The following is a 12,855-nucleotide window of genomic DNA, read 5'->3' as shown; positions in this document are numbered from 1 at the left end:
ATTTGTATCTTTTCTCTTAGATTGGTAAATGCCAATATTTAATAAATGAAAAGGATAGTCCAGCTCACCCTTCATGAGTGAAGGTAAGCTTTCAAAAAAAGCACATAAAAGTGCATACCAGCTGTGTTCAGTCACAGACAGCAGTAACACAAAAGAAGAAAAAAACACCAAGATTACCAAAAGAATGAGTGAAAACATGCATGTGATTTGTTTACACGTACATATCAAACAAAATGAACTCCTCCAAGAATCAGAGGAGCCTAAAAATTGCAAAGATTTCAAAGTAAGACTGTGCATATGTCTGAAACTTATCTTAGCTTGTTTTGACATTACACAAAAAAAACATGACTATTGATTTATAAAACATAACACATTTTATTTGTTTGGGTTTTTGTTTGAAGCAGGGGTTCATGACTGCAAACACTATTTGCCAGCATCTCTTAAAAAGTGTTTCAGCTGAATGTAGAACTGAATTATATTTTACATACAAGCATATGCAATAGACACACACTGTACACTACACTAAAACTTCACAGTTGATGATGACAGTCATTACTGAGATTTTTTCTTGACATTGCCTTTTCTGAAACACTTGCGTGTAAAAAATAAGCAACATCTCATTGTCAGCCACAAAGCAGTCATTATAACAAAGACTAAAAAGCCGATGACATCCAGGCTATGGTACTGAATCCAGTTCAAGTCATGTGCAGCGACCCTCAGATGTGTGGCTCCTTTGTGTCTCATGACAAACTCGGTCCAGAAAACAGCCAGGTCCACGGGCTGGACTGGAAGGTCTAGATGTGTCTGGGACATTGTCATCATTCGGTCTTTGTAACTGAGGGGGAACATTATTATCATAGGTAGATTTTTCAAGTTCATGATCATCTTAGATTTGTTATTCTTGTTTAATTTTCTGCTGTTTGATGACCTCCATATAGCTACAGATAATTATGACTGGGATTAATCAGTATTCAGTTTTCTTACCTTTTATCCTGGATGATTTTTCTAAGAGCAGCCACCAGTGTTTCATTTGTCATATCATATATACTGAGTTTCTCTGCCACACCACGGGCCACCATACGATTTACATTGTCTCTCTGGTCCCCAAAAAGTGGAAACATCAACATGGGTACAGCATTACAGATACTTTCAAAGATACCATGGGTACCTCCATGAGTGATGAAGACTTTAGCATTGGGGTGGGCTGGGGAACACAGAAACAGAGAGCCACAGGTTTAATCCACAATGTACACTGTAGAAAAGAAAATTATGTGAACTTTTACAAATAAGACAACCAGCTACATTTTTTAAGGAGTCAATGCAAATTAAAGGTCCTGGTGTTGTGGAAACTTAAATAAAAAAAAGTTAAGTTTAATTCATAATGTAAATAACCTTTTTCAAAAGGTCCAGTAGCATTAAAAGCCCCATTTTCACTGAGTTCGGTCCAGGCCAGTATTGTTTGGAAGTTTTAGAATGGTTCGGCCAGTGTTCCCACTGCAAGTCAGAATGGGCATGAAGGGTTTAGATCAAATGCCTAGTGTGGCGTCATACTAGTGCTACAACAATAAACGTGACACTATAAACAACAATGGAGGCCAATAAGCAGCTTGTTTTTGTTCTGCTTGGCTTTCAGTTCTTTGGATGAATGATTCATGCTGCATTATATGAATAGACTTTAATGTTGCCCGCAAGCATCCTTTTCCTATTATCTTTCCAACATCCAACTGAACCATGAACCAAACAGCAACACTGTCTTTGTTTCATGCTTGCTTTTGTCGTGTGCAGTGACATTTTTCTGTCTACCAATTAAAGGATTTTATCGTTAGATCCCAGTAGCCCCACCTGAACCGTAACGTAACATTGTCCTATGGACCTGCAACTGAAGGGGGTCCATAAATGGTGTGGTATAGTTTGGTTGTATGGTCCCCTTTTATAATGGAAACATACAAAATAACATATCACACTGCACTGGCCCAAACCAAACTGCTCAGTGGAAACGGGGGCTTTAGGTATTTTATATTTGATCTTTTCATAAGACATTAAATACCTAGGAGATCGTTCTGAGGTAGCCATTTCATAACTCTGACATTCTTGGGTACATCTTTGGGTAGAGCTCCAGTGAATCTCCACACAACCTGAAACACAAATCATAGTATCTCATGAGCATGTGCAAACTGCAGAGCTAACAGCTTTGCCATGTTTACAAAGCAGAGGACAAAGTCCAGTGGCTGATGCAACAGGTGAAAATCTCACCCAGGCAATATATAAATGAATAGTTTGCTTGTACTATTAAAAATAATCAGTTTTATCAGAAGAGTATAAAGAGGAGTCAGATAAAAGTATGCTGACTAAATGGAACAAATGTAAATTGATTTATTGAGACTGTCATTACCCTCTGAGGAATTTGCCGGAATGCATCAAAGAAGTGTTTAGCTTTCTCCTCAGGCATGTTAGGCACCATTGAACCCAGCGTAAAGACAATAAAGCCATGTTCTCCTGAGCCATCCACAAACCCTTTCAAGTCCTGCAGAAAGGTGGGAGAAGACATGTTCAGAAATGTGAGGGGAAAAGATCACTGACTGGTAGAGGTTTTCTGATTTTCAGTAAACTTACAAAGGAGAAGTTGTTTGGTTTAATCTGACTGAACTTAGAGCTTTAAGTGAATCTTTATGAGAGGTATGCTTTCTTCCCTTGTATACAATACTCACCGCTGGCAGAGGAGCTTTCTTTGCACAGTTGATCCCACCGATTAAAACCATATTGGGTAAGATAGGTCTGGGCCATTCAAACAAAAAGTCATATTTGAGAAGCCAGATAGCTCCATGGCTTATTAGTTCTGTATAAGTCATGCCTTTTCCAAAACGTCTGCTGGTCAGATCATCAAAATGTTGATATGTTACTTTGCACATATAGGACTCCACAAAATACATCATCATGTTTTTCACTCTCTGTGGGAAGGTCATGTGGTCTGTATTACCAGAGTGTTGCACAGGAACGTAGGAAGGAGGAGACGGGCATTGGTTAGCTTTAAAATCCAGCTGACATGGAAGTCCATGCAGGAAATAAACAGCTGGAATTGAGAAGAGTTTAGCCAGGACAGAGCCGCAAGGAAGGAAGGGGTCTGTAAGCATGACATCAAATCCCTCTCCCCTCAGTCGTTCCATTAAAAGTTTGTTGTCCAGTAAATTATCACAACTTAGCACCTGAACTGAGGTAAAATTCAGCAAACGCTGCACATTGACAAACAGATCTGTGATCCCTGGCGCCTTAATGAACACATTTTCCCCAAATCTTTTAAAATTTTCATCCAGCTCAGCTTGTGTATACGGCACGTTGTAGATCTCAGTCTTGTAGCTGTCAGAGGCTTTGATCAACAGGCTGCTTTCAGGCACCAGAACGGTAACCTCATGGCCCCTGCGGCTGAGTTCCTTCACCAGTATCTTCATACTGAGCCAGTGGCTTCCATCCACAGGCATAACCAGCACCTTCCCTCCCTGAACGGGTTCCAGACTGAGGCAACATATCCAAGCCAGCAGTCCGACTGTAGGAAACCACACCCCGCTGCTCATTGCCTCTCTCTGCACTGCAAGCTGCCTTGTTGGGAGAGCTGGTGGTGTCTGTTGTTAAAATGCTTTAGTTGAGTCAAGAGGTAAGAGGTGAGTGTGTGTTTTAATTTTACAGGAAGTGCAGGCTGCATTTTGAGTAAACGGTTATATAACCTCAGAGAGACAGAGAGGAGACGTCTCAGAGTATGTCTCTAGTTAATCATTCTTTATTGTGACTTGATTATTTTCCTGTAGTAACTTAAACTCAAGACAATCAGTTTGAAAGATAGTGTTTTATTGCAGCAATACCGACCGCAAGTCCAGCTCATGTGACTTGCAAGTCATGGTGGCAATGCATAGTTCTGCCTGCCAATTTGTGCAAAGTCCTCTGTTTAGTTTGGCTAATCCCTCTGAAAAGCAAAGACATACAGGTCTGTGCACTGACCTGAGTTCCACATGAACTTAGAGAACTCACAACACTTAACCCTCCTGTTATGTTCATTTATCAGGAATCGCTGTTCCCAAGTCAATTTGACCTGGTGTATATTATCCAAAAGATGTCCGAAACCCAAAAAATCCTAACAAGCATTGGTAATATTTAATTACTAACTCCATTACTAACTATTCAATCAATATTTAGCGCAATGGCGTACCTTACCTCTCACGTGTAATGGTTCAATTAGGATAATTCACTAATTTTTCATGAAAAATATACATTTTTAAACTAAATGTGTTTTGTTCAGCTCCTTCTACTTCTCCCTAAAAGCATGCCTCCCTTCTAGATTTGTCATTTCCAGAATCATTTTCTGCACTGAATTGACCAGCTCAAAAATGAATTAAAATAAATTTAAACAGCAAAACCAATTCTGGATTTTTTTTCTGATATGCATAAGAATTGTTAAACCGTTAATGTTATAAATTCTTTATGGTTCTGATTGTACTTTCCCTCCAGTTATTTCAAAACACTGCGATTTCATCAAAGGTCAGAGGTTTAATGACATCTTATTTTTCTCCCATTTGCCAGGTCCTTTACTTTTGCTTGATTACTTTTTATTAAAGGCAGATATAAGGTAGAGTGTAAATGTTTCAAATTGTGTAACATAATCTTATAAATTACGACAGCCTGTTTGATAGAATTGTTTGCAGGTCTACATTGCCCTTTGTGTATTTATGGACTGCAGCATCTGGGATAGAAAAAACATTCTAGTGGAGAGGTTTTTGATACTTCACCACGTTTGGGACTTGAATTTGAATCTGTTATATGTCATATATGAAATACACAAAAACTATATTTTATGCTATGATGATCAAGTGCTATAACCTACAAGTAATTAAACACATATATCAACAACAAAGAAGCAAAATGTTTTTTAAAGGTGCTGAATGGGCCTCATTTTAATGCTACTTTTTTGCAGTCCACCAGATGGAGCTTTAGACCATTGTTGTGTAAGTGTGCTAACTTGATTGTTCAGTCTCAGCCTCAGATCCTTTGAAGTTTACCCAGAAATAGCAATGATGTTGTTGGATCAGTTTGAATCGGGGCATGCTTAATTATGCAAAATTTGGAAATAAAAAAAAATCCCAATAAAGATTGTTTATATCTCAGTATTTAATCCATTACTAACTGTTTCAATCAATATTTTGGGCATTGGTGTTTTCAGATTATGGTTCAATGAGGATACAAAAAAACACAAAAAGACAATTCAAAGTGCTTTACATAAAACATTAAAAGCATTACAGATGATGCAAAGAAAGCAATACAAAGTATTAAAAATGAAAAATTACACTAAAATGATGATAAAATCATAAATTAAATTGAAATTATTAAAAACAAAATTAATTAAATGTATCTGTGCAGATTTTATGCATAGGAGCTTGAGAAAAAAAGTTTTTTCACCTGGATATGTCTACATTTGATGAAAATTGAATCTCTATTGGCAGTTTGTTCCCCATGTTTGCAGCATAACAGCTAAATGCTGCTTCTAAATGTTTAGTCTGAACCTTGGTCTGGACTAGTATTCTGGGCTTAAACTGTTCTGGGATTTGTAAATGATCAGAAGAGTTTTAAAATCTATTCTGTGACTGACTGGACTGAAGATTTTAAAACTGGTGTGATGTGTTCAGATCTTTTATTCATTGTTGTGCTAGCAGCAGCGTCCTGTTAAAAGCCCCTTACACTAATCCAATCTACTGGAATGAATGCATGGATGAGTTTCTCCTGGTCTTTCTGGGAAACTGAGCTTTTAATTCTGTGGTTTCTGAGCTGGTAAAAAGCTGTCTTAGTGACAGCTTTGATGTGGCTGTTGATATGTTGTCAGATATGAGTCTATCAACATGCCAAGGTTACAAACTTAATCAGTGATTTTTAAGAGCTGCGTCTCTAGGGGTTTACCAATGCTACCAACAGAATTTCAATTTTGTCTTCATTTAAATGTAGAAAATTATCCCTCATTCAGATGTTTATTTGCTCCACACACGGACACAGTAAGTTTATTGGGATGCAGTCATCTGGTGAAAAAGACAAAAAAAAGTATTGTATCTTCTGCATAACTTTTATAATTAATGTTAAAGTTCTGTATTATCTGACCCAAAAGGAGCATAAACAAGTTGAACAGAAGAGGTCCAGGGACTGACCCATGGGGGACTCCACAAGTCATGGCCACTTGCTCAGATTCATAACTGCAAATGGTAACAAAATAACTCTGGACCGCTCCAGATAGTCTAAAACAGTTTCCAGCCTGTGCAACAGGATTCTATAATCTACAGTATCAAATGCAGCGCTGAGATCCAGCAGAACCAGGACTGATACTTGACCAGAATCAATATTCAACCTTATGTCATTTAACACTTTGACCAGAGCTGTTTCATTGCTGTGATGAGGTTGGAAGCCGGACTGAAATTTATCAAGACTTCTGCTTTCATTCAGAAAGTCAAGGCACCGGTTAAATACAACTTTCTCAATTGGGTGGGTTGTGTGTGGCGTGACTGTGTGGTGGTGAGGGATTGTGGGTGCGGCGCAGAGGAGGGTGTGAGTGTGGGGTTAGATGGAGGGCAGATTGGAGTAGGTGGGGAGTGGGGGGAGGGGGCCGATAGCACCCTGGTTCCCGGGGTGTGCGGCTGGAACATCGGGGTGTGTGCTGGTCTACGCCGGGTGGCTGTCTGGGGGGGCCTGGTCCTCCTAGGCACGTTGCGGGCTCTCTGCCTTTGGGGGGTGGGGCGGCCACCTCTGGGCTCCTGGGGCCCTGGGCCCTTCGCTTGGGCTGCCCTGGGTGGCCGGTCCCTGGGGCTGGAGTCGTCATCGTGGTGGGGTGGCTTGGGTTGGTGCTCCGGATCTGCTGCTGGGGGCCCTGGCCTCTGGCCCTGGTCTGCCTCTGGCCTCCGTGGAGGCGTGGTCGCATTTGCATGATCTCACTCACTACTCTTCATCACTGATCACTCCTTGTTTCTCATGCTCTGCATGCTGACACAGTCACTGAGTTGTCCAGTGGGTTTTTATACTAAGCGATAATTATTTATTTATTTATTTATTTTTCCTGTGAGTTAGTATCTGGTCGCTGTTATGTCTTTTTGATTTGGTTATTATTTAAAAACTCTTAATGACTAGCAGCCCTGTTTTTTCTGTGTGTGTGTTTCTGCTTTTGTAAAAGTTGTAGGAAATTTTCTGGTGTGTTCATGTACAGGTGTAACAGTTTGTTGTCTGGTGATGGTGTGGATTGAAGGGTTGTTTCCTTCTGTCTGTGATCTTTTTGTCTCCTTTCTTCTTTCCCTTTTGCTCTTTTTGCTATTTTCCATCTTTTTCTGTCCCCTCCGGTCAGGTCCAGCAAGATTACAAAGATTCTGTGTTTCAAAGTAAATAAATAAATAAATTAATCACATTATCAAGAGGAGCCTTACCCATAGTCCTCCCCTTGGCAGAGCAAATTTGTTCAGCACGATACAGCAACCAGATTATCATTTTGCCTGCTATGATGCTGGACAGGACAAGTTAAAAAAATCCAAAAAAAAACCCCAAAAAAAACCAAAAAAAAGAAGACTTGTCCAGCTCTGTGGCTCAACTCAGCACGAAATAAGTTGCATGCACTTATGCCCAAGATGATATTGTGTGATAAAATCGTGATCTTGTATTTAAACAAAGGACTTACACCCCCCCCCAAAAAAAAAGAAAAAACAAAAACATACAAACAAACAAGAAAAGCATTGCCTCTACCACTACATGACAGCACCTGTCAAACTGGACTCACAGCAGTCTGAGTACCTCTTAATTATGATGTCCCATCTTGTTTGAATTCTTGTTTGTGTTATTCTTACTGTCAGATTTAAGATGGTTTGGATAAAAGCGTCTGCTAAATGACTGTAGAATAGAATAGATATAGCAACAAGCATATATGTGGGGTTCACCAAGTATCAGTTTCAGGCCCAAAACTTTTATTTTGTTTTTTCTCAGGAGGCACGGCATTGAATTTTACAGCTATGCTGATGATGCAGTGTTTTACATTGCCAGTTTTGTTGATAACCTGGACGTAGATGACAAGATTTTAAATTATATTTTAGATATAAAGACATGAATTACAGAAAATGTCTTACAGCTCAAATAAGACAAAACCGAACTTTTAATTATTTGTCCTGAAGGAGAGAGACAGATCATTTTACCCAAATTGCAGAATTTAAACCTTCTCTGTGTGCCAAAAACCTGAGTTGTCTTTTTAACTCTGAGCTGTATTTTATTCCACACATTAGAAATGTAACAAAAACAGAATTTTATCATCACAAAAACATGGCCACAGTCCACCCATTTCTTTCTCTTGCCAGCCCAGCATAGAGGCACTGATGCATGTTTTTATCTTCAGTAGACAGATTTACAGTTTAAAGTTTACAATTACTACAGTACTTAGATGCACGTGTGCTGATAAGTACCAGAGGACAGGCACACTTTACACCAGTGCTTAGGTTTGATTTTAAGGTTTTTTAGTAGTTATTAAAAGTCTTCATGGTCTTGGGCCTACTTATATATCAGAGCTGATTTAATTAAACTGAATAAATAAATAACTGACACAAACATACTGTAGTGAAACACACTGAAACTTTACAGCAGTGTTTATATAATTCACATCGTGACAGTATTTATTGAGATTTTTTCTTGGCATTACTCTTTCTGAAACACTTGCGGATGAAAAACAAGAAACATTTCATTGTCACCCACAAAACAGTCATTATAACAAAGACTAAAAAGCCGATGACATCCAGGCTATGGTACTGAATCCAGTTCAAGTCATGTGCAGCAACCCTCAGATGTGTGGCTCCTTTGTGTCTCATGACAAACTCGGTCCAGAAAACAGCCAGGTCCACGGGCTGGATGGGGACATCTAGATGTGTCTGGGACAACTCCACCATCCGTTCTTTGTAACTGAGAAACAGCCGTAAGTTGTTATGTGGCATCATGTTAGTGATATCATTTCCACACTGACCCTAAAATACATGAATTTGCTGCTGTTCAATGATCTCCAAATACAGACCTGTGCAAATGTCAGGATGCTATAAACTGGGAATAACTCTATAAAAACTATTACCAAAATATTATTTTTGATTCATTTGCAAAATGAAAAGTGAGGCAACTGAGGTAATCAAATCCCCACTGGTGTGACTACCTCTTGCCTTTAAACAAGCATATATAACTGCTAAATCAAACTCAACAACATGACCCTATCAAATCCCTGACTTTTACCAAGTACTAGTATACCTAGAAGAATCAATATTGGTCTGAAGGCCAATACAGCAGTCACGAATAAATTTTCACACCTGCCTAAAACTTTTGCACAGTGCTGTATATTTCAGTGATTGGGATTAATCAGTATTGAGTTGTTTTACCTTTTATCCTGAATGATTCTCTTTAGAGCAGACGCCAGTGTTTCACTTGTCATATCATATATACTGAGTTCCTCTGCCACACCACGGGCCACCATGTGCTTTACATTGTCTCCTTGGTCCGCAAAAAGTGGAAACATCAACATGGGCACACTATTACAGATACCTTCATAGATACCATGGGAACCTCCATGAGTCATTAAGACTTTAGCATTGGGGTGGGCTGGGGAAGACAGACACAAAAATAACTTACATGTTTAATCCACAATTTACACTGTAAAAAAGAAAATTATGTCAACTTAGAAAAGTAAGACAGCTAGCTGCTAAGCTTTTTGAGGAAAACTCAACTTGGAGGTTGTGGTGAGGTGTGAATGTATATTAGGAAGGTAACACAATGTAAAATCTTAAATTTAAGTTAGGATAATTATTCAGGTCTACTCATATCTTTGAGCTGAAACAACTCATCTTAATTAATTAATTAATTTGAAAAATATCTCAAAATATATGTTTACAAGTTGCCTCAATCTAATTGTGTGAGTTTGTATAACTTAATATTTCAACTGGTCCAACCCACCTAGGAGATCGTTCTGAGGTAACCATTTCATAACTTTGACATTCTTGGGAACATTGTTAGGTAGATCACCAGTGTATCTCCACACAACCTGTAACAAAAAGTCATAGCAAATCATGACTGCTGAACTTTGGCATTTTTACCGCAAGACAGAGGACAAAGTGCAGCAACTAAACCTGATCAGATCTTTGTTATGTATGGCAAAGGTGAAAATATCTGGAAAAGAAAAGAACATGGGTGCTGCAGGACAGAGCTCGTCTGGTGTCATTGGTCTGTAGAAATAGACTAAGGCAGACTGACAGACTTTTATTTTTAGTGACATAATTTTTTTTTTAACAATTTATTGATTTTAGCGATTGTATTTTCTCATTTTCATATATTTATTTAGTGTGTGAAGGTTTTTTTGTACGTATAAGCAGCCGGATTTAAAAATTTCCTTCATGATTAATAAATTAAACCTTATTTTATCTTATCTTTTTGACAGAAAAAAAGATTAACTGGTGGCAACATGTTACTAATGCATGACCATGAGATGTAATCCCGTGGCCACGCAATATGAAGTCATGGCCATAGATTACTAATGCAAGATAACAATATAATTAACTTTTAGCCATGCTGTAGTGAAGCATATAGTAAGGTGCAATTATTATTTATTTTACCTCTATTTATAGTTTTTAAAACAAGCTTACTGGGTTCATCTAGCTGAATAGTTTAACTACAAAACAACTTGCGTAGACAGGTCACCAGGTACACCATTCAACTCCACAGAAACATTGTTCACCAAAAACAACATATCCTACAGTCTGCCTACCCTAGAGAGACATGTATCCTACTTAAAAACCCAAAACACTGTATACTTGGATGGTTGATTACAATGATATCCTTCAATCTGTTAATTTTTCACGGATCACGTCAACATTATTGATAACAACAGGACATTTTTAAGTAAGAGACACTGTAGATGGGTGCTAAAGATGCAGTTTGAAAAAAAGAGGTACAGACATTAAGTTATTTATGCATTAGTAACTCGTTGCGACACATAATAATGCAGGCCATGATTCATTTACTTATTTTTTTTTTGTCTGTCTGCCCTTTTTGTATACGCTACAATAAAATTATTGAGTTATTTATTCAGTTAATTATCATGCTTATGAAGTCGTAATGTTATTTCTATCATAGGGCTCTTATCATTGAACTTATTTTTTTGATAGGACGTTGTGTCATGACTTTGTGGTCCTGTGAAAATATTTGTGTCATGTTGAAAAATGCAAATAATAAAAAAAGAACCTTGAATCATAAACAGTGTTTTATCTGATTTGTATAAAATCCAGTGGAGTAAAAGTCAGCTGGTATTTCATGTAAAATGATGTACTGAGGTTATCATTACCCTCTGAGGAATTTGACGAAATGCATCAAAGAACAGTTTAGCTTTCTCTACAGGCATTTTAGACAGCATTGACCCCAGTGTGAAGACGATGAAGCCATGATCTCCCGAGCCATCCACAAACTCTTGTAGGTCCTGCAGGGAGGAAGAAAAAAGATATAAAAATTTGCTCCATAAATTTAAGACAAATGCTTATATGGACTTTGTATGAGATACAAAAGTTATAATTTCAAACATTAGCCGTTCCATCAACCTATTTACAAAAGTTACATTACTCACTGCAAGCAATTAAGCAATCAACGAAGCGCAGATTTGAAACTCCTTCAAATATGTTATACAGATGCTTTTTTTTTTACCATTGCCATGATTTTTGATAACTTGTGTTTGTTTGAAAACATATTACAAACATACTGACGGGTGAAGGTTTTCTGTGTTTCAGAAAACCTAAAGTTTAAAGGTTTGCTTCAATCAGACTTAACTCAAGCATTAAATTATTTTAAACAGGTTTATGCATATTTCCCTTGTATACATTTATTTACATACTCACCGCTGGCAGAGGAGCTTTCTTTGCACAGTTGATCCCACCAATTAAAACCATATTTGGTAAGAGAGGTCTGGGCCATTCAAGCACAAAGTCATATCTGAGAAGCCAGATAGCTCCATGGCTTAGAAGTTCTATATAAGTCATGCCGTTTCCAAAACGTTTGTTGGTCAGATCATCAAAGTGTTGATACGTTACTTTGCAAAGGTAGGATTCCAAAATGTGCATAAACATGTTTTTCACTCTCTGTGGGAAGGTCATGTTGTCTGGATTACCAGAGAATTGCACAGGAACATAGGAAGGAGGAGATGGGCACTGGTTAGCTTTAATGTCCAGTCCACATGGAAGTCCACGCAGAAAATAAACAGCTGGAATTGAGAAGAGTTTGGCCAGGACAGAGCCACAAGGAAGAAAGGGGTCTGTAAGCATGACATCAAACCCCTCTCCTCTCAGTCGTCTCATTAAAGGCTTGTTGTCCAGCAAAGCTTCACAACCCACCACCTGGAGTGAAGTAAAGTTCAACAAATTTTGCAAATTGAAAAACAGATCTGTGATTCCAGGTGTGTGGCTGAACACTCCTTCTCTGAGCTGATTGAAATTTTCATCCAGGTCAGCTTGGGTATACGGCACGTTGTAGATCTCAGTCTTGTAGCTGTCTGAGCCTTTGATTAACAGGCTGCTTTCAGGCACCAGAACGGTAACCTCATGGCCCCTGCGGCTGAGTTCCTTCACCAGTATCTTCATGCTGAGCCAGTGGCTTCCATCCACAGGCATAACCAGCACCTTCCCCCCCTGAACAGATTCCAGACTGAGGCAACATATCCAAGCCAGCAGTCCCACTGCAGGAAACCACACCCCGCTGCTCATTGCCTCTCTCCGCACTGCAAGCTGCCTTGTTGGGAGAGCTGGTAGTGCCTGGTGAGTGTGTGTGTTTTAATTCTACACAAAGTGC

General features: G+C 38.7%; 2 protein-coding genes across 2 annotated transcripts; both read right to left on the bottom strand.

Moving 5' to 3' along the window:
• Nucleotides 1-185: 185 nt before the first annotated feature.
• LOC121649978 (UDP-glucuronosyltransferase-like) lies at nucleotides 186-3,965 on the bottom strand. Its single transcript, XM_042001155.1, has 5 exons — nucleotides 2,709-3,965; nucleotides 2,393-2,524; nucleotides 2,048-2,135; nucleotides 985-1,204; nucleotides 186-835 (listed from the first exon to the last, which is right to left on the bottom strand). Exons 1-5 carry the CDS (start codon nucleotides 3,567-3,569, stop codon nucleotides 553-555), a joined length of 1,584 nt encoding a protein of 527 aa, XP_041857089.1. The 5' UTR covers nucleotides 3,570-3,965; the 3' UTR covers nucleotides 186-552.
• Nucleotides 3,966-8,621: 4,656 nt separating this feature from the next.
• LOC121649976 (UDP-glucuronosyltransferase-like) lies at nucleotides 8,622-12,855 on the bottom strand. Its single transcript, XM_042001153.1, has 5 exons — nucleotides 11,910-12,855; nucleotides 11,366-11,497; nucleotides 9,982-10,069; nucleotides 9,411-9,630; nucleotides 8,622-8,949 (listed from the first exon to the last, which is right to left on the bottom strand). The coding sequence occupies exons 1-5, from the start codon at nucleotides 12,768-12,770 to the stop codon at nucleotides 8,667-8,669; spliced, it is 1,584 nt and encodes a 527-aa protein (XP_041857087.1). The 5' UTR covers nucleotides 12,771-12,855; the 3' UTR covers nucleotides 8,622-8,666.

The sequence above is a fragment of the Melanotaenia boesemani genome, chromosome 12 (genome assembly GCF_017639745.1).
Source record: "Melanotaenia boesemani isolate fMelBoe1 chromosome 12, fMelBoe1.pri, whole genome shotgun sequence".
NCBI classification, from domain to species: domain Eukaryota; kingdom Metazoa; phylum Chordata; class Actinopteri; order Atheriniformes; family Melanotaeniidae; genus Melanotaenia; species Melanotaenia boesemani.
This window is presented reverse-complemented; position numbering and strand designations above follow the sequence as displayed.

Excerpts from the sequence above, each read along its gene's own strand:
- LOC121649978 (XM_042001155.1), bottom strand. The coding sequence starts at position 3,569 with ATGAGCAGCGGGGTGTGGTTTCCTACAGTCGGACTGCTGGCTTGGATA. Across the intron at positions 1,205-2,047 it reads ACCTCAGAACGATCTCCTAG|CCCACCCCAATGCTAAAGTC; the intron begins GTATTTAATGTC and ends TGTGTTCCCCAG. Across the intron at positions 836-984 it reads AAAATCATCCAGGATAAAAG|TTACAAAGACCGAATGATGA; the intron begins GTAAGAAAACTG and ends GTTCCCCCTCAG.
- LOC121649976 (XM_042001153.1), bottom strand. The coding sequence starts at position 12,770 with ATGAGCAGCGGGGTGTGGTTTCCTGCAGTGGGACTGCTGGCTTGGATA. Across the intron at positions 10,070-11,365 it reads TTCGTCAAATTCCTCAGAGG|GTTGTGTGGAGATACACTGG; the intron begins GTAATGATAACC and ends TTTTTGTTACAG. Across the intron at positions 8,950-9,410 it reads AGAATCATTCAGGATAAAAG|TTACAAAGAACGGATGGTGG; the intron begins GTAAAACAACTC and ends GCTGTTTCTCAG.